Consider the following 24,727-nt stretch of genomic DNA (forward strand, 5'->3'; position numbering starts at 1 on the left):
TCCCAGGGCCCTGGGATCATGACCTGAGCCGAAGGCAGAGGCTTTAACCCACTGAGCCACCCAGGCGCCCCTGTAGTTCCTTTTTGATGGTAGACTTCTCTGATCTTGCTGCCCCAGCCACCTTTCTGCCATCTGCTTTCTTTCCCCCAGAATTGGTTCAAAGTCCTTCCCTTGCTGATATCCCCCCTCCTGGTCTCTTTTGATATTTTGATGTTATGGGTTTTAATCCTTCTTTAAAGATTTTTTAAAATTTATTTGAGAGAGAGGGAGAGGTCGAGCATGCACAAGCAGAGGAAGGGCAGAGGGAGAAGCAGGCTCTGTGGGGAACCCCATACATACCAGACTCCAGACTCGGTCCCAGGACCCCAGGATCAAGACCTGAGCTGAAGGCAGACACTTAACCAACTGAGCCACCCAGGTGTCCCTGGGTTTTTACCATTTTACTCCTTTGTCATATTTTCAGGGGTTTTGAGATGGCACAAAGATAGGTATGTGACTACTCTTCCCCCTTGGCCTGGGAGATTGCTGCTGCTCCCAAAAACCCCAGCCCTGTGAGTGTGTCTGGGTCCAGGGTCTGGCTAAACTGGGACACCATATCCCACCCCCATGAGCCCCACTGCTATCCCTTCCTCTTACAAAATCAACTCTGAAACCAGGCAGAAAAGTCAGTATCCACAGATTTAGAAAGAGCTTGCCAGATGACCACCAAAAGGCCCACGCAAGGCTGGCTGCAGAGAGCTTATTGTCTTTAGAATCTTGGGAGACCTCCAGCTTGTAGGAAAATAGGACCATCATGGGATATGTGGGAGAGGATGTGGCGGACATTCCCAGAGCCCCTATTCTTAGTGTGATCTGCCCCACAGACACTGGGAAACTCCTGATGGGAAAAGCTTCACTTGGGGACAGTTTCTGCTCCCTCTGCTGCTCATGGAGTCAGGCATCCAATCTCTGGATCGAAACCCTCCTGCAGGGTGAGCTTGGCCTTCTCCCCCAAGGCCCCACAGCCCCTCACTCTGGAATGACGGTGTTTTGCAGGCTCCCAGCACACAAGGATGAGGGGAGAGAATGTCACCAAGGTCAGTGCGTTCATCCTACTGGGCTTCCCCACGGCCCCTTGGCTGCAGTATGTGCTCTTCCTCCTTTTTCTGCTCACCTACCTCTTCGTGCTTGTGGAGAACTTGGCCATCATCCTCACCGTCCAGACCAGCTCCTCCCTCCACAGGCCCATGTACTACTTTCTGGGCATTATGTCTTCCCTGGAAATCTGGTACGTCTCTGACATCATCCCCAAGATGCTGGGTGGTTTCCTCCTGCAGCAGAAACACATCTCCTTTATTGGCTGCATGACCCAGCTGTACTTCTTCAGCTCCTTGGTGTGCACTGAGTGCGTGCTCCTGGCCTCCATGGCCTACGATCGCTACGTGGCCATCTGCCACCCCCTGCGCTACCAGGTCATCATGACCTGGGGGCTCTGCGTGCAGCTGGTGGTCTTCTCCTTTGTGAGCGGCTTCTCCATCTCTGCCATCAAGGTGTACTTCATCTCCAGTGCCACGTTCTGTGGCTCCAACGTCCTGAACCACTTCTTCTGTGACATTTCCCCCATCCTCAAACTGGCCTGCACAGACTTCTCGACGGCAGAGCTGGTGGACTTCATCTTGGCCTTCATCATCCTGGTGTTTCCCCTCGTGGCCACCGTGCTCTCCTACGGGCACATCTCCGTGGCTGTCCTGCGCATCCCTTCTGCCACTGGCCGCTGGAAGGCCTTCTCCACTTGTGCCTCCCACCTCACCGTGGTCACCATCTTCTATACGGCCTTGCTTTTCATGTATGTCCGGCCCCAGGCCATTGATTCCCGGAGCTCTAACAAGCTCATTTCTGTTCTGTACACTGTCCTCACCCCAATCATCAACCCATTGATCTACTGCCTTCGGAACAAAGAATTCAAGGCCGCCTTGAAAAAGGCTCTTGGCTTTGGTCAAGTTCCAGTGTAGGAGGGCACACCTTGGCATTCTACTCTTGTAGAACATAATCTGAAAATACATATCCTCACTGATGGGGCCATTTAATTTGTAATTATGGAAATTCCTTCCATCATTGTAAAGATTATTCCCACCTCTATGTTTCTCCCTTAGCTCATGGAGGACGTCAGTATCATAGGTGGTGGTCTATTTAGGCTCCTAGTGTCTTCATTTTGTATCTGAGCAAAGTGGAACTCGTGATTTTTTCTCATCCTTAAAATTGCTCTGCACATTTCAGGAAAGAACAAAATACACTAGATCATCTGAAGTATTAAACTCCTAAATAATTGCAATGTTTTAAAGAGTTAACTTAAACTACCTGGTGAAATGAGCCCCAAGTGTCTCCAAGTGTCCCCACGTGGCCCCAAGCAAGCCACATCCTGGGCTGGCCACCACTGCATAAGCACTTACCCCTCACCCATCAGCTGCTCAAAGGATAAGACATGATCTTGGGTGACCTGTAAAAATCGCAGATGCCCAGGCAGGCAGGGACTGCATCTAGGAACCCTCACAGCTCAGCCCAGTGCCTGGTGGGTAGTCCACAAACATTTGTCAAGTTAATGCCCCGAGGTACAAAAAGGACCTTCTTGTCTGCAGGGAACATTCTGGAGCCCTCTCAAGACCCCAGCCGCCTCCTTCAGGGAGCCCTGCCCAAAGGCCATGACTAGGACCTAGCACACTTCGAATGAGTGTTCTGTGGGGGCGGGCATGACAGGGCCCGACCTGGGGACCCCCGGATCAGAACCTTGGGATTCAGCTCAGCATGTTCTCAGACCCTTAAAACATTAAACAGCTCTCGAGATGACTCTGATTGTCTCCCGAGTTCAAAAGCCAGTCTGTTGGACAACTGGGAGCAATTAAGAAAACATGAGGGCAGACACCCCCACAACAGGACAAGGTTTGGGGACACATGGAGGATGGAGGGGGCCGTGGAGACCAACGGACAACCCCAGGGCCTGGGGGCTGCTCGGGCACAGAATACTTCTCTCTGACGGGGGGGGGCGGTCTTGGGCCCTGGGCCCCCTTGCCATTCCCCCCAAGGGTCTATAGCTGTCACCCCTCCTGACACCCCACGAGGGTAATGATGCACGTAGGTCCTTTGTCATCTGCTGGTTGTTATTAGGAATTCTGTAAGTCATCGTGTTCATACCGACGGGGGGCCGAGGCTGGGTCCTGAGTCCATCTCACAGGTGGCCACGCCGCTCTCCATCTTTTTTGCTTCTTTGTTGGTTCAGCGGCCTGGTCTGTTCCCAGCTGCCCACCCACCTGCGTCAGGCCTGAGATCCATGTTGGAGGGACAGAGGATGGAGACTCGCCACCTGTGGCAGTCCTCAGTGCCCAGAGAGGCAAGGCAGGTGTGGCCACACTGGGGGTGACTGGAGCTCCACAGCCAGAGGGAAGATGGTGAGCAACCCACGGTGGGGGCACAGGGAGGGGCTGAAGGGGGCCCCGCGGGGCTGGAAACAGGAGAGGGGTGTTAAAGGTGGAGGATGGACAGGGCCCAGGCATGCTGGGCAGCCCCGGGTTACCAAGGCCAGAGGTAGGGGCTGCACAGTGCACGGAGAGCTCAGAGAGGCTGGGGCAGCTGGTGCCCTGGGCTCATGGGGGGACACTCACGGGGCGGGTGGAGGCAATGCTATGAGCCCACGGGCTGTGGCAAGCAGCAGACAGACCACAGGCAAGGGTGGGGATGATGGGGCCAGTGAGGCAGGGAGGCTGTGGTGGAGGTTGCTGGAGCTCCCCGGGAGGGGTGATACCACTTGGATGGCTGGGTGCCGTGGTGTGGTCTGCAGACTCTTCGAGAACCTTCTGGAGGGCTCCAAGAGGGCTTCCAGATTCCAGGTGACCAAATGGAAAAAAGAGCTTCTGAAGGAGGGCAGAGGACGGGGAGCTCGTCTGAAGGGAAGCGGACGTTTGCTTGGGGCCACACTGATGTGGGGACCATCTGGAAGTCCCGCATTACAGGGAAATCCTACAACATGAGCAGGACTGTGGTCCAGGGCCCAAGCAGTCACACTCAGGCCAGGGGAGCAAGGGGTCTCCCCAGGGCTCAGGACAGTGATAGCATTTGGGATTTGGGGTATTTGGGTTAAGGGATCAGGAATTTGGGGTTCACATCTGAAAGAACACTGCAAACAGAGGCAGTGTGCAGGTGACTGGGCAGCTGGGGGTGAGGGGTAGCGGGCAGGCCTGTCCTGGGCAGCTGGGGGCGGGGGGCAGGGGGCGGGATGGTCAGAGAAGCGGGGGCTGGGTGGGATTAGAGCGGAAAGGATGGGCGGGTCAGAAGTGAGGCACAGGGCTTCCCCATCTGACAAGTCCTTCCCTGGGGTGTGTGGGTGGGCGGAGGTTCTGAGCTGGGGGCTGAGACCCGCCTCGTGTTCTACTGGCCTCTGTGACAGTGGTGGGGCCCACCCAGGGACAGGGACAGCAGGGCCAGCCATTGGCTCTGGCCCCCACCCCTCCCACTGCAGTGGCAGCCCACTCTCCCCCTCCCACCACCCTCCCGCAGAGCACAGGCTCCTCTCCGTGCAGACACAAGAGCCGGAGCCTCTCTGAGTGTGAGACCCAGGGCTGACCCAGGGACAGTGGCTCTGCAGGTCAGGAAAGCAGGACATCACCACCAAGGTATTTGCAGATGCAGCCGACCAGGGGCCATGGGGCATGGGTCCACACACTTACCCAGGGGCCCTCAGCCTGGGGTGTGGGGGGGGGCAGACAGCCCCAGAGGCACGGAGACCCAGCTAATTGGTGGTGTAGGTAACATTGTTGGCGTGGCAGGGGTAATTGGACCCTGGAGTCCCCGTGCTCCAGCAGAAAAGTCCACGACCATTCTCCTCAGCTGCTCAGGCAGCTTGCCTCTCCAGAGTGTGTTCGAGCCACAGCCGGTCACCGTGGCCAGCCTGTGAGTCACTGGGCGAGGGGAGAAGCCACCCCTTCCCCAACAGGCAGGTGTAGGCATTCACAGTGAGGCTTCTGGAACCTGCAGGTAGGACCCAACGCTGTCCATGCTGATGCCCGGCTCATTTTGCTGTGATTTTTAGAGCATGATGGCCAAGTGTATGTGTGTGTGTGTGTGTGTGTGTGTGTACATGTGTGTGCAGGTGTGTGTGGGTGCACGAGTGTGTGCACACGCCACCCCCTGCCACAGATATCCATACACCTGATCCAGGGCAGGGGCTGCGCAGGACCCTCTGCATGGTGGCTCGAGGATGCTCCACAAACAGTCCCCAAACCTAGGGCAACCGCGGCAAGCGCCCGGCTGCAGATCCTGTGGGGCCTCGTTCCAACGTCACACGCAGTGGCCCACAGCTGCGTCACACAGACTGTGCAGAGCGGAGGACCCCTGCTCCCAGGCCAGCTCAGGTCCTCTGCCAGCCGTCTGCTGGTAGGAGAGCCCTTTGGGGCAGGCAAATCGGCCCCGTGCTCTCTGCCATATTCCCGAGGGGCCTGGGGGTGAAAGCCTTCTGTCACCAGAGCCTCGGAGAGGGGACCCACGAGGAGAGAACCCAGGATCCCCTCGCCTGCCCCACCTGGCCTTGCCGACCCTGTGCAGCCTGTTGTCCAAGCATCGCGGGCCTGGAACAGGAGGAGGACGCAGAGGAAAACGAGATGAAACCCAAGTGGGGGCTGGGGTCTAGCGGGCAGGGATGCTCCAAGTCAGTCTCAGCGGTCCGATGAGCGTGTGCTCCCCTTGTGAGACGCGGCCTCGCAGCCACTGGGGGAAGGTCCGCGGGACCTCCACACTCTCTTCACAACTTGTCTTGACGTCTAAAATTATTCCAAGATGAAAGTTTATTTAACAAGAAAATGCAGCCATTGTCCAAAGTACAGAAGAAGGAGAGCATGCTTTAAAGGGTCCTGAATTTGTAAATAAACACAATATTTTATATAACTGATCGATCTGGTGTAAATTAGCCAACTAACTAGTGATCAGTTATGACTCTGAGTGATCAGCACAAACTCTCGAGGGCCTCACTGTGTGGGGATGAGGGTCAGAGGCTCGGAGCTCCGCCGGGCTCCCCTGGGGGTTAGGGGACCTCCTTCTGGGCTGCAGGCCCTGGGGCAGCCTGGCTGGGCGACAGGCATGGGGTGCCCAGCCAGCGTGCAGAGAGGCGGCCTTCAGGACAGGATGCTGGGGGCCCTCTCCTGGCAGCTGTCATCCCTGCTCTTTCTATAAAGGACACGGTAGGTTTGGTGTGGAATCCTAGAGCGGACAGTAAGTCTTCTGAAGTTGGTCCTCAGTTCGGAACCTCTCGCTGGGACTTCAAGGCTGAGTCTGCTGTGCTGGCCGTGGGGGCAGACCTGGCCCCATGCTGACATGGGAGGACAGGCATGTCTCCCCCAGGGCATAGCTGCGCTCTGGAACAATTCCTTTCCAGAAATTTCTTTGTCAGCCCAGCCCTCATCCCTCAACTTCAGATTTATGTAGCCACCAGGATATCCAGCCACTACCCCATATACCCCCAGGAGATCCCCGACGACGTGGCCCCTGCGTGGCCCTCTCCTGCTCTTCCTACCTGACCAACAGCGGGTGTCCTGGGCCAGAAACCTGAGCCTCAGGCTCAGCACCTGCCGCCAGCCCAGCGGCCTTCCTCCTGTCTGTGAACTGGCCACATTCACCGTCTGGTTTTTGCACCTGCTGTTCCCTCTGACAGAAATACCGTTCCCTGGTTTCCCAGGGGCCTCCTCATCACCATGCTGAGACCTCAGGGTGAGCAGCACCTGCTCTGAGAAGCCTGGCTCCCCCTGGCCCCCCACCTAAAGATGCGGGGAGGCCAGTCCTCCTCCACCCTCCCAGCCCTGGCTGGGCCTGAAGAATAAAGCCTCAGGCCGGTTAATAGGAGGAAGCTTGCCGCTGTGCTGACTATAGACCTCGGGGCCCTTTCCCAGGAACGGAAGGTGTGCTGAGGCGGCTGAGCGAGCGTTTTCCTATGAGCTTTGGTGAAGGGCGGACGGGGGAGCCACATGGGGAGTAAGTGCAGGTGTGGGACCTGGGCTGCTGAGCAAGTCCTGGTGTCCAGATCCTTTGTCTACAGAGGCTGGGGCTCCGGAGGGGAGGGAGGGCCCCTCACGCTGAGGGGGTGACCTGCTGCAGGGGAGGTGGGGTCAGAGTGACCTTCCTGCTTCTGCCAGTTTCTCCAACTCCCTCCCAGGTCAAGGTGCAGTATTTCAGGGTGCTGGTCCTGAACCCTGTCCGCAGCTTTACTGCCTTGTCACCCCGTGTCCGCATCCACCCGCCTCCCCAGCAGAGACATGAGCATCACCACGACAGCCTCATCTCCCACCCGGTCCCCAGTGCATGATCAAACATTGGCCTCAAAGAAAAGAGAAAGAGGCCAGTGAGAAGGGGACGGGAGCTTATGAGGAGTCACTCTCGTTCGAGCCTGGTGAGACAGGGTGGCTGGAGACAGAGGCCAGGTGACACCCATGGGTTTGGGGGTGTCGGTGTCACCACATCCCCCAGAGACCCTGCGGCTTCTCAGCAGGCTCACACTGCTGGCGTCTGCTGGGCATGCAGGTTCCCAGTCAACGTTGTCATCCTGTGCAAACCAGAATGTCCCCACAAGGCTCTGCCACCTTCTCCCATCCTGTGGCCTCCTCAGACCTTCATTGCACTGGCTGTTCTGTAGGCTGTGGGCTGCTTAGCCCTCCTGTGGCCTCCTGGTGTGTCTGCCCCGATGCCTTCCTCCCATCCCACCACCTTAGCACAGGTACCCCCGCCCCCAGCTCTGAGCAAACGGCCCAGGACACGCCCTGCACCTGCCAGGTAACCTAGATGACCCATCAGAGACTGTCCCCCAAGTCAGCAGGGGCCTGGAACCACAGCCCCTCCTGTGGGTCTGGTCTCCTTCCCTTGAGCTTCCTCCGTACACCTCCCCTCTCCTATCCACATTGGGACTCTGTCCTGGTTGGCTGGTGGCCCCAGCTTCTCACTGAATTCCTTCTGTCCCGCTCAGCGTCCACTGCACTGACTTGGAGGAAACTTCCAGGTCTGTCACAGCTCGGGGAATCTCCAGGGGCCCTTCTCTGCAGGTGTCCACCTAGAGGGTCCCTATGTGAGACTCACCCAGGGCTCAGGGCTCTGAGTCCTGGTCCTGCACCTGCCTTGGGGCTCCTGGCCCTCTGTCTGCTGCCTGGATGCCATCCCCGTGCTCCCAGTGGGTGTCCTCCCATAGGCTGGCCACAGCAGGAGCGCGAGCGATGTCCATGAGTGCATCGTGGTGTGTGTGCACATACTGTGTATAGTGGTTTGTGTATACTGGTGTGTGTGCGTAGTTGTGTATTGTGCACAAGTGTGTTTAGTAGTGTGTGCACAGGCATGTGTGACTATGGCCTGTGTGCACACATTGGTGTGAATAGAGGTGTGTGTGTACCCATGTGGCTAGTGTTTCGTGTAGTGTTGAGTGAGTGTGTACATGAGCGTGTGGCATGGTGTGAGGGAGGTCAGGGCACATCCAGAGACCCGGGGCCCCTCCCTCACTTGCAGCGGCTCAATCCTCTGGGGGAGAAGTGGGCGTGACCGCACTTGGTTCCCTCCATGGAGATCGTTCCAAGCCGTGGAACGAGGTCCAAAGATCGAACAGTAGCCTTGGCCATCTCTGAGACTTAGGAAGAAAACAAAATAAAATAAGGCTCCGTCATGATCCATCACGATGGAGGTGCTGGTGGGAGTGGATGCCGGCGATGGCCGGGAAGGCATGCGTTTGCCTATAAGACCAGACCGCACACCAGAGAGAACAAATGAACCATCCTTGCTCCCAGCTCTCCCTCCCAAAGAGCCAGGCAGGTAGGTCCTTGTCTCAGCCGTGCGCAGCTGCCCCTGCCCCTCTCCCTGGCTCCGGCTGGGTTACAGTTTCGGGTTTTCCTACTTGAAGACATAACCACAGAGGTGACACTGCTCGTGGGGGCAAGGTGAGCTCGATCTTCTCCCCCAAGGCCCCACAGCCCCTCACTCTGGAATGACGGTGTTTTGCAGGCTCCCAGCACACAAGGATGAGGGGAGAGAATGTCACCAAGGTCAGTGCGTTCATCCTACTGGGCTTCCCCACGGCCCCTTGGCTGCAGTATGTGTTCTTCCTCCTCTTCCTGCTCACCTACCTCTTCGTGCTTGTGGAGAACTTGGCCATCATCCTCACCGTCCAGACCAGCTCCTCCCTCCACAGGCCCATGTACTACTTTTTGGGCTCCATGTCTTTCCTGGAAATCTGGTACGTCTCTGACATCATCCCCAAGATGCTGGGTGGTTTCCTCCTGCAGCAGAAACACATCTCCTTTATTGGCTGCATGACCCAGCTGTACTTCTTCAGCTCCTTGGTGTGCACTGAGTGCGTGCTCCTGGCCTCCATGGCCTACGATCGCTACGTGGCCATCTGCCACCCCCTGCGCTACCAGGTCATCATGACCTGGGGGCTCTGCGTGCAGCTGGTGGTCTTCTCCTTTGTGAGCGGCTTCTCCATCTCTGCCATCAAGGTGTACTTCATCTCCAGTGCCACGTTCTGTGGCTCCAACGTCCTGAACCACTTCTTCTGTGACATTTCCCCCATCCTCAAACTGGCCTGCACAGACTTCTCGACGGCAGAGCTGGTGGACTTCATCTTGGCCTTCATCATCCTGGTGTTTCCCCTCGTGGCCACCGTGCTCTCCTACGGGCACATCTCCGTGGCTGTCCTGCGCATCCCTTCTGCCACTGGCCGCTGGAAGGCCTTCTCCACTTGTGCCTCCCACCTCACCGTGGTCACCATCTTCTATACGGCCATGATCTTCATGTATGTCCGGCCCCAGGCCATTGATTCCCGGAGCTCCAACAAGCTCATTTCTGCTGTCTACACTGTCCTCACCCCAATCATCAACCCATTGATCTACTGCCTTCGGAACAAAGAATTTAAGGCTGCCTTGAAAAAGGCTCTTGGGCTAGGTCAGTCTTCACAATAGGACAACCAAAACTTTCGGAAATCTGACTGGTAGGATAATAAAATGCTATATTTTATTGCACTTTCCACTTTTTTAAAGTAAATCTATAAGTGAAACATGGCAAACTATAGAACCACACAGAAATCATAAGCGTTTATCTGCTTTTGTTTTCCCAAAGGGCAGTGGTCACTTTGGGTATATTTTGAGGTTTTTATGGATGCAGTTGTGAAGATGCTTTTACGTTTCTTTCATTCAGTGTGGTGCTTGAGTGACTCCTTCATGGTTCCGCATGTAGCAACAATTCACGCATATGGTGTATAATGTTTCACCGTGTCAATGTATCACAGTGTGCTATGCATTGACTGTGCGGACCATGTTAGAGATGGAGCCTATCATCACTATGGTTAGCGTTGCAGTAAACACTCAGACTCAATTGTTTTCACTAACGCACATTCACTACTGCTAGCTGTGTGCCTGGGTGGACTGAGGTTCACGGAAGCGACACCAGTAATTGCTGCTGCAGGAGGTATGTGTTTGGGCAGTTTTAGTAGGAAATGCCAAACTGTTTCCCAGGGCGGGTACACTGGTTTTTCTCCCCCACGAGCAGTATGTGAGGGTCCCAGCAGCCCAGAGCCGCCCCGACATTTGGTGTCCTTATAGTCCCCCCAGGGACAAATGCTGAGTGCCCCAGTGACGTTAGGGTCTGCTGTCCTGGGTGTTTGCCTTCTCAAGCGCCCATCACCAAGGCGTCCCCTAGTCTCAGATCTAGTCGCTGTTTCTTTTTAACAATTTTTAATGGGCCTTTTTAAAAAAGGTTTTATTTATATATTTGACAGACAGCACAAGTAGGCAGAGAGGCAGGCAGAGGGAGAGGGGGAAGCAGGCTCCCTGCTGAGCAGAGAGCCCAATGCGGGGCTCGATCCTAGGACCCTGAGAACATGACTGGAGCAGAAGGCAGAGGCTTAAACCACTGAGCCACCCAGGTGCCCCCAGGTGGGCATTTTTGCATGCCTCTGTGTTGCATTTACTGCAAAAATATCCTAGTTCCTGGGCTTGCCTTTTCTCTCCCGTAAGGGTGTCTTCCAATGAGGAGCACTGCTTGATGCTGACATCTAGTCTGTCCACTTTCTCCAGTTGTATTTGGTTTATTTTCCATTTAAGAAGGGCTCATCTAGGGGTGCCTGGGTGGCTCAGGGGTTAAGCCTTTGCCTTTGGCTCGGGTCATGATCTCAAGGTCCTGGGATCGAGCCCCACATCGGGCTCTCTGCTCGGCGGGGAGCCTGCATCCCCCCCTCTCTCTGCCTACTTGGGATCTCTCTCTCCGTCAAATAAATAAGTAAAATCTTTAAAAAAAAAAAAAAAAGAAGAAGAAGGGCTTGTCGACTCCAAGCCATAAAGACATTCTATTTAATTCTAGAATCTTTATTGTTTTATCTTTCATGTTTAGATTTACAAACCATCTGAAACTGACTTTTTTTTTTTTTTTTTTTTAGGGTATGTGGTACGGGTTAAAGTTTATCCTTTTCTATGTGGATATCAAATTGACCTGCACCCATCATATATTGATATGACCATGTCTTCCCCGCTGCGACGTCGCCCTTTCTGTAAACCAAATTTCTATCTATCCACCCATCCTCCTCTTTTCAGACTCTTCATTCCATTCCATTTGTCTGTGTCAGCTCCCGCCCCAGTGCTGTGCTGTTGTAGTTACTATGGCTTTTTTATGTACTGACATCTGGTATTAAATCCTCCATCCTTGTTCTTGTTTTTCAAGACTGCCTTGGTTATTCTTAGCCCTTCCCAAATGGGTGTTGGGGGATATAAATGTGAGAATCAGCTTGTTAATTTCAACACAAGAAAAATTTTTTTGGATTTCTTTTTATTGGGATTGTAATGAACCTATAGATCAATCTGGAAAGAACTGTCATCTTTATAATAATTTTGAGACTCAATCTAAGAGCAAGACACATGCCTATATTCTTTCACAGGTCCCTCAGCTTCTCAATTCTGTTTCATGATTTTCAGCTTATTGATCTTTCATGTTTTTCAGCATATACTTGAGTTTGGGTTGTTTTTTTTTTAAACTAACACAAATGGTAACTTTTCTGTTTAAATTTTTATTTCTTAAATTAAAAAAAAATTACCTCTGTTCCTTTGTTGCTGGTCCATAGAACAAAAGCTTTAAACTTTCTTTTTTGGAATAATTAGATTTACAGGACATTGTAGAAAAATATGGAGGGAGGCTCTCCATGTGCTTTGCCCAGCCTTCCCCCATGACACCATCCTACATGACGAGCTTGGCATCAGGACCAGACAACTGACTTCAAGGCAATCCACACAACAGATTCCCATCCCACCCATTATACATGCAGTCATCTGTGTGTGTGTGTGCGTGTGTGGACACACGTGTGGCTCTGTAGTTTACCACCTGCGTAGCTTTGGGAACTAGCACCTTCAGGGCATGTGGAATGTTCCATCCCCTCAGGACTCACACTTGACCGCAATCTTTTGATATTGGTTCTTTCCATTCAAAGGCATTCTCTGGGGGTCCATCCAGGCTGTGGTGTGTCAACAATCTGCTTTTTTGTTGCCACCACGAGTTCTGCCCCAGGGCTGAGCCGTTCACCTGCTGAAGGACAGGCGGGGTGGGGGTGCTCCCAGCTGCCAGCTGTGAGGCACGACCGTGCAGGCAACACTCAGTCCAGGTCTCTCCGAGAAGCCAAGTTTTCGTGTCTCTGGATAAGCACCCAGGAGACCAGGTGCTCACCAGCATCACTGTTGTGTTACAGCTCACTTTCAATGCTAAAGGGAACCACCAACCCTTGGGCAGAGAGGCTGTGCTGTTCTCTGCTCCCGCCAGCAGCGAATGAGTGAGCTGTTCCTGCATCTTGCCCCATCGGTGTCATCACCACATTTCCCTTCGCCTTTCTGGAAAGTGCGCAGTGGCACCTCGTTGTAGTTTACTCTGCATCCCTCTAACAATGATGTTGAGCTTCCTTCCTGTGCTCACTGGCCGCATGCCCGTCCCTGCCAGCGAAGTCTGTTCACATCTCTATCCTGTTTTCTTTAAGATTTATTTATTTGAGAGAGAGAGAGAGAGAAAGAGAGAGTGAGGGAAAGAGTGAGGGGAGGGGCAGAGAGAGAGAGAGAATCTCAAGCAGATTCCAAGCTAGTGGGAAGCCCAATGTAGGGCTTGATCCCAGGACCCTGAGATCACGACCTGAGCCGAAATCAAGAGTTGGGCGCTAAGCTGCCTGAGCCATTCAGCCGTGCCTCCTGTTTTCTAAGTGGATTTTTAATGAACGTTTAGTTTTGAGAGTTCTTTCCATATTCTAGATGTGAGCCCTTTGTCAAATTGCACACCTTTTCTCCCCATCTGATGTCTGCCTTTCCATTTGTGTAAGGTCCCTCCCTGATGGAACAAACATTTAAGTTTTGCTGAGTTCCCCCTTCTGTGTATCATGCTCTTGATGTCAAGTCCAAGAATTCTTCCCCTCATCCCAGGTGCTGAAAGCTGTTTTCTGAAAGCTGTATAGTTTTACATTTACATTTAGGTCCATGATCTATTTTGAGTTAGTTTTTGTGTGTGGTGTGAAGGTCACATCAAGGTTAATTTGTGTGTGTGTGCCCTTGGATGTCCAGTTTCTGTGATACCAGTGTGCAAGAAGCTGTCCTTCCTTTACTGAATCACGTTTGTACCTTTGTAAAACATCAGTGGAGGATGTTTGTGTTAGTTTGTTTCTGGTCCTCTATTCTGTTCCATGGATCTATGGTCTGTCCATCCCACCAGGACTGTGCAGGCTTGAGAAAGGTAGCTATCTGATAAATTCTTAACATTGCAAGAATGACTGGTTCCCCTACTTTATTCTTCTTTTTCAAAATAATTGTGGCCATTCTAGGGCCTGTATGTTTCCTTATAAATTTTATAATAAGCGTGTTCATGTGTGCAAAGATCTTGATGGAGTTTTGACAGGAACTGCATTAAACCTACAGATCATTTTGAGAACTGGCATTATTGTTCTGCCAAGTCCTCCAACGCAGGGACACAGCAAGTCTCTCTGATGATTGATGATTTCTCCGACTTCTTTCCCTTGTGGTCTGTGGTCTCCAGCATACAGACCCCATACATGCTTTGCTGGATTATACCTAACTATTACATTTTTTTTTTCTGGAGCAGTCATAAGTGGTATTGCATTTTTAAATTTCAGCCTCCTCTTCTTGTTGGTAGTATACAGAAATGCAGATTTTTGTGTGTTGACCTTGTAACCTGCAAGCCCACAGACCTCATTTATTGGTTCTAGGGGCTTTTCTGGGTATATTGCTTTGGATTTTCTACATAGTCAATCATGCGTTCTATGAATAAAGGCAGTCTAATTTCTTCCTTTCATATGCTTTTTATTCCTGCCTTGCTGTACTGTTCAGGATTCCAAGGCTCTGTTGAACGAGAGCAGGGACAGTGGTTATCTTTGCTGTCTCCTCTCACATAAGGGTTAGAAGGGAAGCATCACACTTTCACCATGCGGTGTGACATCAGCCGTGGGCCCTTTGCAGATGTCCTTTACCAAGTTGAAGCAGCTACCCCTCTATTCCCTGCTTGTCAGGGTTTGTTTTGTTTTGTTTTAAGTGAATGAGCGTTGTGGTTTGTCAAATGTTTTTTCTACTGCAGGTGTTCTGATCACTGATTCTTCTTCTTTACCTGTTAAGGTGGATTGCAGTGACTGACTTTTGAATATCAAGTCAGACTTGCAACCTTTAAACAAATTCCATTTGGCAGTAGTGTGGTCTTCATCTTCTATTCATTGCTGGTTTCAGTCTGTTAATGTTTCGTGGAGAATTTTTGTGCCTAAGTTCACAAGATAAATTGGTCTATAATGTTGTTTTTTCCATTTCTTTGGTGCTATCTTTGTCTGTCTGGAACCATAAAATGGACTCAGGGACATTCACTCTTCTTCTATTTTTCAGAGGAGACTGTATAGTTAAATCTTTAAGTGTTTGGCAAAATTCCCCAGTGAAATCATCTGGGCTGGAAATTTCTTTTTTGGGGGGGGCGTATTTTAAAATAACAAATTCAATTTGGGTAATTCAGGTTATCAAATAATTGTTAGGGCTTACATCTGTTTTCCTTTGTATTTCTTTCCTCAGCTTCTTTCCTCTTACCTTCTGGTTGGAAACCCCTACATTTTTTAGAGATCCATCTTGATTTAGTTATAGAGTCATAGTAATAATTCAACTTGCATAGGAGGTGGTGTTTGGGCAGTGCCGTTCTGTGTCACGTGGTCTCCTTCACGGTTGCTCAGTCACAACCTGTCTTCGCTGCTTTACCACTTCCGGCGAATAGTCTACCTTCGTTGACATCCTTGGACCCTTCCTACTTTCTCAATGTGATTGTTCCGCCTCCTCCACATACATTAGACATGCTTCAGCCATCCGATGTGATCTGAGCAGCTCACGAAGGAAGGTCTATTCTGTTCACGCCCCCACCACGGTTCTCACTTCTTTCAGAATTCCCCAGAGTCCTCTCGCTATATCTTCTCTGCTTTGGAAACTCCTGTAACCACGCATAAGGGGTGGTTTCCACTGGAAACGTCCCTCAGTGTTCCTTCACCTCAGAATGTCTTTGTTTCCCCCTTTACACCTGAAGGACAGCTGTGCTGGGTGCAGGAGTCCCAGTCCAGGGACTCTTTCTTCCTCTGTGTGGATGGACAGTCCCCCCAGTGGCACCAGCTGAGCCCAGCATCACTGGAAAAGGGGGCAGTCAGGAGTCCACCGACAGGAAGTGGTTGGAGGAAGTTAAAGAGGAACACTTCCCAGGTAATATTATGAATTCAGGATTATCCTAATAGCGTGACCTTAAAGATGGTCCAAAGTGAAAACTATAGCCCATCTCTCTCATGAATATACATGAAAAATTCTTTAATATTTGCAAATAGGACTCAGCAATATACAAAAATCATGACACAATATGACCATGGGGGGTTAGTCCAGGGATACAAGGCTGGTTCAGTGTTCAAAAACCAGTCACTGAGATCCACCATATTAACAGGAAAGTCACATGGTTCTATCAATAGATGTGGGGAAACTGCTTAACGGAGTCTAACGTCATTCATGGTAACAATTCTCAGGAAGCAAAGAACTGAGGGAGCTTCTCCAACTTCCTAAAGCACATTTACAAATTTCCTGGAGTTAGCATCACACTTCACTGAAACCTGAGTGTTTGTCCCTAAGAAGGCAAGGAGGTCAGCTCTTGCCACCACCGTCCATCACGGAACCGGAAGTTCCAGATGGGAAAAGAAGTGAAGGGCATCCGGGCTGGAAAGAAGGAAATAAAGCCGCTCCTCTCTACAGATGACATGACCATTTGAAAGGACTAAACGGTTTTTAAGTACTTAGATGTAGATCTAACAAAACTAAAACATCCATGCTGGAAAGTGTGCGGTGCTGGTGGCAGGAGTTAGGGAGCAAAGAAATAGGAGGGGGGCTGTCTGCTGCGCATGGGTGGGAGGAGTCAGCACAGCAAAGGGGCTCATCCTCCCCAAACTGATACGCAGGTTTAACACAATTACTACCAAAATCGCAGCAAGAGTTTCCGTACATGCAGAGAAGATGATCCTAAAATTTACACGAAGAGGCAAAAGAAGTAGAACAGCTAAATCAATTTTGAAGGAGAATAAAGTTGGAGGAATTAGCCTATTGATGCTGAGACTACTCTATAGCTAGTCGTCAATCTGGGGTATTGTCGAGAGACACACAGATGATGATGGGACAGAAGAGAGAAGCCCCATGTAAATACCACCAATGTCTTTAATCAAAGATTTTCCTGAGATAATTTCATATTCACATGCGATTGTAAGAAATAAGAGATCCTTTGTGAAGTTTGCCCCATTTCTCCCAATGATCACACTTGCGTAACTAAGGTTACACAAGGTTGTGGATGCTGATTCTGTCCACCCACTTTGTTCAGGCTTCCCGCATTTCCCGTACTTCTTTGTGTCGGGCTCGGTGTGTGTGCTGTTTTAGAGAACATTATCATCTGTGCAGGTTTTGGGTCCACCACCACACTCAAGACATTGCCCCACCCACCACCACGTGGATTCCTTAAGCTGGTCTTTTACACACAACACCTTCCTCCCACTCACTGCAAACCTACCCCCATTGCTAACCCCTGCAGCAACTAACGTGTCCTCTGTCTCCAAAATGGCATCTCAAGATGTTGTGTAAATGGAGTCACACCATTTCAGAAGTCATTCTCCATGTAGTGTGGGTCCTGTTTGGTGTTCTTTCCCTCTTCAGTGTTGCCCGTGCTCCATGGTGTGCACCTGTCGGTCTGCTCACCACCTCCCCTCTGAAGGACGTCCCTCCTGACTCCAGCATCTCCCTATTATAATACAGCTACCACAAACATCCATGCACGGGGTTTTGTGGGGGACCCAAGTTCTCAGGGAAGCAGAAGTCAGAGATGACATGGGGAGAATATGGCTCAAGACCTAGATCAGGCTATACTTGCAGCCGATGCATGCACAGAACTGCCTGGGTCCAGTGAGGTTTCTGTCCCATGCCTTACATGGTGGGTAGGTGCTGTCAGGTGTTACACGGTATCTCAGATGGAGACTTGACAGGTTAGGATTTGGGGGCTAGTGTTCTACAGGTGTACACAACATAAACATGAATTTTATTAGTAAAGTCTCACAAGTCACGTGATCTCAGGATTGAGCAAGTGTCTCCTATCAATCCAGAAACATCAACTTTTTCTTATGAACTGATACTGAATTTTCTCTCATTTGGTTTCACCATTATAGTGATTATACAATCATTCAAACTGCAGCTGGACAGAAGTGTAACTTGCAAGATATTTATAAATGAAGTTCATTTGGACGTGAATTTCCCAAGCTCACAACTTCCTTCTCCAGTGTTTCTGGACAGGGAAGGACAGTATTGGTTGGAGCTGGCTATGGAGGTCCCCTAACAGAGTGTTTATGAATGGTCTCACAAGGAGGAACAGTTGAAATATATTATCTATTTCTGTGTACCAAGAGCTTAACTTACTCTAGTTACAAGATTCATGTGTTTAAATAATGTTGGTTTACAAAAAGTAGTTGGGAAGCATTATACAGAACAACCCTTACTTCAATATTCATCATGAATGTTAGTGTTTAGAGCTGGGCCCCATGGACTCTGTCCCTTGTTATTCTGTCTCAGGATCCATCCCTGGAGGAGGTACCAGGGAGGAGAGGAGCCCAGGTCTGGAACTGGGAGGTAGCTCCCAAAACAGATGGTGGAGAGGGCCTGAGAGGCCTGACCGTGCCTCACCTGGCAGGGATTGTGACTGTGGCCTCCATCCCTGTCTCACTCTGCCTTCAGGACCTGTTGCTCACACAAGGACTTAGTCTTGGGTAAGAACATAAAGGATGGGTCTTCATCCGGGGTACAGCTGGGAAAGAAAACAGGAGCTCCAGAGGCAGTATGTGAATGGGACAGATAACAAAGCAAGGTAAGAGGACAGAGAGCCCTTCCCTGAATTCTGACCCCAGAGGCATGGGATGTGGAGGGAGGCCTTGGGTAGGTGGTGACCCCACGGGGGCTAGAGGACTTAGGGCTCCCTGGTCACACCTGCTTATTGGAGGTGCATCTGCAACGTGGCAGGAGCTTTGCTTGGGGACACGGTGGGGCAGGACGTGAACGGGGCCCCTGCTCTCCAGGAACGAAGGGTTTAGAACAGTGTTTCTTTTAGTGAGGACCATTTCCATCGCAGTTCAGGGCCCATCCCAGATCTTCTAATTCGCTCTGGCTCCGCGGACTAGGACTCTGCATTTCGGACCGGCAGGAATTTTCTAATGAGAGAAATATCCGCTCAAAGATCTTCTTTCCAGAACCGCATTCCCACCCTACCGTACAAGTCCACGGTCATTCCGAAAAACTGAGAACCAAACGAAGTTAAACGACAGAAAACTTCGGGAGTTAAGAACCGTGAGCCCGACTCGGTGAGATGCTAAAACCCTTCCCAACGACAGGCTAGTAGGAAAAAAAAAAACCCCGCGTTAAAGTCCTGGGAGGACTGAGGTGACGGAGAACCCACGGCGCGTGTGCGTCCGGGCGCCTCTAAGGTGTTACACGTCCTACCAGGCCTGGGGCCCGTCGTCACGCGGCCGGGAGGACGGGGACCCCTGCCCAGCGCCCTGGGGCGGAGAGGCCGTGTCCACCGTCGCGGCTGCTCCTCTCCCTGCCCCGCCCAGTCCGGAGCTGCCCTCCGGGCTCGGACTGGCATCGGGCTACGGAGACGTCTCGATGATCTTCAGGTCTGCACCCGCCCACCCGGGGGATGTGGGAGGGCGGGGGGGCGTCCCGGGTGCAGTAGCTGCCTGCCCGGGGGCGGTGTCGGCTCCGCGCCCCGCACGACCTCGGGGTCCCCACAGAGCCTCCCGAGCGCCTCTGTCACGGCCCCAGGCCCAGGTCGGGCGGCCGGACCCTGAGAGGTCCGGGCGGAGCAAGAGCCGGAGCAAGAGCCAGAACAAACGGCCAGCGGCCCTGAGCCCCAGACCAGCTGCTCTCAGCGCCTGCGCGCATTGCCTGGAAGCTCCCGACAGGCGCCGCGCGGGCACCCCGGCCGTGACGTCACAGAGGCGCGCCGGCCGCGGAAGAGGACCCCGTCGCGACCGCGTCCCCTCTGGTCCTTGAGCTGTTGCCGACAGAGGAGCGATGGCCTTGAGTTTGCTGAGATTGGTCCCCGTGTCTGCGTCGGCGCGGGGCCTGGCGGCGGCCGCCCACCGAGTGGTGAGGCGGGGAGCAGGCGGGCGGGCGGCGGGTGGTGCTGGCCTGCCCTCCCGGCGCGGACCCTTCCTCTACCCGGGCCTCTGGGCAGCGGCTCCCGGGGTCACTCCGGGGAGCTCCCCTTGCCCCCGGCGTTTTTGGTCCTGAGTCGCGGCAGAGCTCATAGGGGCCGGGAGCTTCTCCAGGCAGGACTCTGGGGACGGAGGTGAATCGGCCGCCCGGCTGCCTTGGTATGGGAGGTCAGCTTGCAGGTGCCTCGGTGCAGTTGGGCGCCGGACGCACGAGCAGGTGTGGGGGAGCCGGGGGAGCCTGGGTGGTGGTTATCCACGGACGATCCTAGTGGCGCTGTCAGGCCCACTTAGGGCTCAGCCCTTGCTAGGTCCCGCGGGAATGTGACGTGGAGCAAAACCCGAAGACAAGGCATTTCGGTTAGATCAGAAAGGCTTAGGGGACTTCCCAAGGTGGACCACCGGCGGGACATTAACGCAGAGGAAACACAAGGAGCAAAAGAACTGAGGCCAGAAACCTTAGGAAACTTTATTTTATAACCGCCGTTGTAGAATCGCTTCTTTCCTTGCTAATGCCTCCCCCTGCATCCGTGTCAGATTGATCATAAAAGGACTTGCTTGATCTCCGTGCTAAAGATTCTCATCAAAGGATTGTGAATAGAACAGTGTAATAGTCTTGCTAAAAAGCTATATATGTGTTTTCAGGAGATGACTCAGGCCACCAAAGAGAAGAAATAGACAAGTGGTCACCTTTTTAATATTCAGTGTCGTGGGAATTGTGTTAGTGTTAGTGAAGGACCCAGAATTAAGGGGGTGCTACTCTGCTGCAATGTGAGTACTGGACAGACCCCCTTGTAACAGTTTGTTCACTTCCTGGTACCCTCTGCAGGGGTTGTAGATGAACTTCAGTAAGTCCAAAGAAAAAGGAGGAAGATGGAAAGGGAATACGCCTTGTTACTTAAATAATCAGAGGAATTGGAGATGTGTCGTGAAAGATCTACTATTCTGTGTGATTCTAGAGAGCAGTAAACGGGACCAAGGATGGGAAATTGTAGAAAATCGTACCATAATTCTATAAAAAAGCACTTTCTAAAGATTTCAGTCAGTAAATGGCTGATTGCTTGATCACACATTACTGTGTACCTGCTTTGTGCCGCGTCTGTGCTATGATCAAGCCGTGGCCACACATGGAAGCAGTTTGCACATGGCTCATAGGTAGCCTAGAGGAGGGAGTGGTTAATTTCTAGGATGCAGGGTATGATAAGATTAACAACCCCGTATGCCCCTCATGTGCTGTTCCCTAGTCCACTTGGCATAAGTTTCACTGGACTTGCTGATCTTGCAGTGCTCTTGCCCTTGGACTTTTGTGCTTACTCTTTCCTCTGCCTGAAAGACCCTCTTCCAGATGTCCACTTGACCAGTTCCCTTGGCACTTTCCAGTCTTGGTTCAAATGTCACTCTTCCTTCAAAGGCTCCTTGGCCTCCCAGTATAGCCTACGGCCCGTCCCATACACCGTGCTGCCCTCCACAGTGATTATTTAATATGCTGTGTATGGTGGATGCCTGAGCAACACAAATTTGAACACATGGGTCCACTTCTTTGCTGATTTTTTTTTGATAGCCACAGTGTTGTATTTTCTCTTTATGATTTTCTGAATGTTCTCTCTAGCTTACTTTAAGAAAACAGTATATAATACATATAACATACAAAATATGTGTTAATTGACTGTGTTATCAGTAAGGCTTCCTGTCAACAGTAGGGTATTAGTAAAGTTTTTGGGGAGTCAAAAGTTGTAGGTGAATTTTCAAGTGCACGAGGGCGGGGAGGTCAGCATCCCAGCTCCTGCATTGTTCAGAGCTCAACTGTTATTACTTTTTTGTTTTGTTGTCCCGTTGAATCCTTTGGCTCATTTCCATATCTACGTTGTCTAGAAAACATGCTTTGCATTGTGTAGGCTCTTAATAAGTACTTGTTGAATGATTAAATAGGTGAGTGAACATTTTGCCAAATGGTTTTTGGCTATTTTTAATACTTTCAAAATAAGCATTCCTGTTTTTCCTTATTCTTTCAATATTCCTTGCTGGTCCATACAACCTTTATATATACTAAGGATTGTGCTGCTTGCCTTTTGATTGTGTTTCTTCCTTGATGTGTGTGTTTTGTGTGTGTGTTGGTGGGGGTAGACCATTTGGCCTTTGAGTGGAGAATAGACTGGATTTATTGGAGATAGGACATGAGGCAGGCACTGCACTATAGACGAGAGGCGTGAAAATGTCTGCAAAATCATTGCGGTGGGGATAGGGAGGAGACACTTGGTTCCAGAGAGGTTTCAGAGTTATCAGTAGGATTTTGTGAGTGACGATAGGGTTGGAGGAAGGTTGAGGATATCCAAGGTGATTCCCATGTGTCCTTGGATTTGCTTGGTAGATTGCGGATAGGGAGCTTGGGAGGGATAGCAGATTGAGGGGTTAGGGTATGTATGTTAAATTTCAGTTTTAAGCCTGTTAACGTTCAGATATTTTCAGGACCACTAGATGGAGCTGTTTAAAGACAGGTAACCTGGTCCAGAGCTCAGGACAGAAGTCTGGCCTAGAAAAAGGCTCCATTCCCTTTCTATCTTCCCTTTCCTTCCTCCCTGCCTTTCTTCCTTCCATCCATCCATGCATCCATCCATCCATCCAACTTCTATCAAACATGGTATGCATATTCTGTTCCAGGTACTGTTCTAGGCCATGAGGATTTAGCAGTGAACGAAACAGACAGTCCCCCCATCCTTATGAAATTACACTGGGGTGGGGTAGGGAGACCGGTAATTAAACAAGTAAATAGGTAATTAAAATGTAGATGTTGGCATTTTTATCACCAAGGGTCTTCTTGGCATTTTTATCTCATAGCTGCTTTTTCCCGCAGTAACCAGATGCTGTTGTGTTTTTCAGGGAGGAATTCATACAAGTGTACAGTGCAAACTACGGTATGGCCCTTTGGCCTACATACTCGGTGAAAGAACAACCAAAAGATTCACAGAACACAGCAAAGTGATAACTGTAGATGGCAATATATGTTCTGGAAAAGGCAAGCTCGCAAAAGAAATAGCAGAGAAATTAGGTATGGACTTCTGTCTCTGGAGTGCCTTCCTCCCAGCTGCACGGCTGCTTGTCTGAGTTTGATTTTACTTTAACATTGACTAGACAGAATTGGGCCCTGGGCAGGTGTTTCACATTTTCAAAATGCATTAAAAGCTGCTTTAATGTATTAAGTTTAATGAAGAAAAATTTAAAAACCCATACTGGTTGTCAATTTGACTTGGAATTTCTTGATAATTTGCTCTTACTTGAGCTTTGGAGCAGTCCTCTGAGTAGGGCAGTGATTACTGCTGTCACTCCCAGAGGGGTAAGAAGCTGCTGTCATGAGGCTGGTTGGTGCAGAGCCAGGCTCTGAACCCTGTTCCCCTCGAGTACGACTGGCTGGTGCTCACTTGTACATGTGGGGCTCCCACAGTGCTGGGCCACCGTCCTTTTCAGGAGGATCTCCCATGGGGGTGGGGAGGGTCTCCGGGGGACCTTGTCCTGCAGCTATTCTGGAAACATCGTCTTCAGTGTCCTGTGCAAACACAGGTGTGAGGGTAACTTTGCCCAGGTTCTAAGCGACCAGCCTCTGCTGTGTGTCTGGGTGGGGCTTGGTTTCTGTGAGACCCGGTTGCCCATGGAGGGCAGGTGAGACACTCACGTCTCATTTCTTCTTCTCAGGCTTAAAGCACTTCCCAGAAGCGGGGGTGCATTACGCAGACAGCACCACGGGAGATGGGAGGGCCCTGGATGTAGAGCTCAGTGGCAGCTGCAGCATAGAGAAGTTCTACGATGACCCGAAGAGTAACGACGGCAACAGCTACCGCCTGCAGTCCTGGCTGTATGCCAGCCGCCTGCTGCAGTACGCCGACGCGCTGGAGCACCTACTGAGCACTGGTGGGTTCCCCGAGGCCGGCGGCCACGTGCTGTGCCCTAGCCCCCTTCTGGAGTCCCGCCATGCTCCATCGCCACTAAGCAGAGCTTTGCTTTGAGGGTGTTAGATGAGGCAAGCTCTGTCTTCTTAATAAGATTATAAATTCCCCCACGATTCATGTCATTCCTGCTTCAGAGTAAAGTTTGTTTCCTGTTACTTCATTCCTGGGGTAGGATTGATGGTTTTTGTAGGAAGTTTCCGTGCCGCTGCTCTAGGCTCCCGGGAGAGGTATCTGCAGACGCAGGGAAGAGAGCACGTGTAAGTGGCTGTGATGACGTGTAGTCCCATGCATGCGGTGGTGCTATTGTCACAAACAGATTGGACACACAAAACAGGCTTGTTTTTGTGGGCCAGGGGTGGGCTGGGGTTCACCGTGCACCCACTGGGTAGCGCTCACCCTGGAGAAAGTGCAGAGGCAGGGCAGGCAGAGCACACAGGGCCTTGCGGGCCCGTGCAGTGTTTTAAGAGGGTGTGTTTCTGGAACCCAGCAAGAAACAGACAAGGGCCGTTTGGGGCAGGTGCTGCCTAGAGTCTGGGAGACAGGAAGTAGGAGTCAGTGCGTAAAGTTAGCGCCGAACAGGGTCTGGTCTGGGGTGGTGTGGAGGGTGGCAGCATCCTGGGAACAAGCAGTGTGGGTTAAACTCAGCCCCTCCCCCAGAGCATGCTGTGGGCAGCAGACACTACTGTGCTGTGCCAGAGAGCCCCGGCCTCGGAGGTGCTGAACATGCAGCCGGCAGCAGACAGCGTGTATGCGTGCCTGAGAGGAGGTGCAGATTGTCTAAGTGTTGTGTCTGCCTCCTATGGCAGCGGTGGCCACACCAGGGCGGCTGTCTGTTAATGCAGTGAGCTCACTTACAGGCAGCTCAGCTGCCACCTGGGGGGTGTGCTTCATGGGTGGGAGAACAAGAAGGTCTTGCAACAAGGGCCCCCAGTAATGGATGGGACTGATTCATAGACCTGCGTTTAGGACCTACTGGCTCACACTCCAGCGGGCTCCGCGTGCACGGTGAATGCCCCAAGCTGCA

General features: G+C 51.6%; 3 protein-coding genes across 3 annotated transcripts in view; all 3 read left to right on the forward strand.

Moving 5' to 3' along the window:
• Positions 1-1,052: 1,052 nt before the first annotated feature.
• On the forward strand, positions 1,053-1,991 carry LOC308340286 (olfactory receptor 6B2-like; the record flags this gene model as incomplete). Its single annotated transcript, XM_080799419.1, has 1 exon — positions 1,053-1,991. The coding sequence occupies one exon, from the start codon at positions 1,053-1,055 to the stop codon at positions 1,989-1,991; it is 939 nt and encodes a 312-aa protein (XP_080655545.1).
• A 7,020-nt stretch (positions 1,992-9,011) lies between these two features.
• Positions 9,012-9,950, forward strand: LOC308340438 (olfactory receptor 6B2; the record flags this gene model as incomplete). Its single annotated transcript, XM_080799639.1, has 1 exon — positions 9,012-9,950. One exon carries the CDS (start codon positions 9,012-9,014, stop codon positions 9,948-9,950), a length of 939 nt encoding a protein of 312 aa, XP_080655765.1.
• Positions 9,951-19,532: 9,582 nt separating this feature from the next.
• Positions 19,533-24,727, forward strand: part of NDUFA10 (NADH:ubiquinone oxidoreductase subunit A10) — a 52,956-nt gene continuing 47,761 nt past the window's right edge. The window contains exons 1-3 of the mRNA XM_080798540.1: positions 19,533-19,697; positions 22,640-22,808; positions 23,450-23,665. Of these exons, the coding sequence (XP_080654666.1) occupies positions 19,623-19,697; positions 22,640-22,808; positions 23,450-23,665 (460 nt within the window). The 5' untranslated portion in view covers positions 19,533-19,622. The remainder of the gene's footprint in view (positions 19,698-22,639; positions 22,809-23,449; positions 23,666-24,727) is intronic.

Source organism: Martes martes (genome assembly GCF_963455335.1).
Source record: "Martes martes genome assembly, chromosome: 3".
Classification (NCBI taxonomy): Eukaryota; Metazoa; Chordata; class Mammalia; order Carnivora; family Mustelidae; genus Martes; species Martes martes.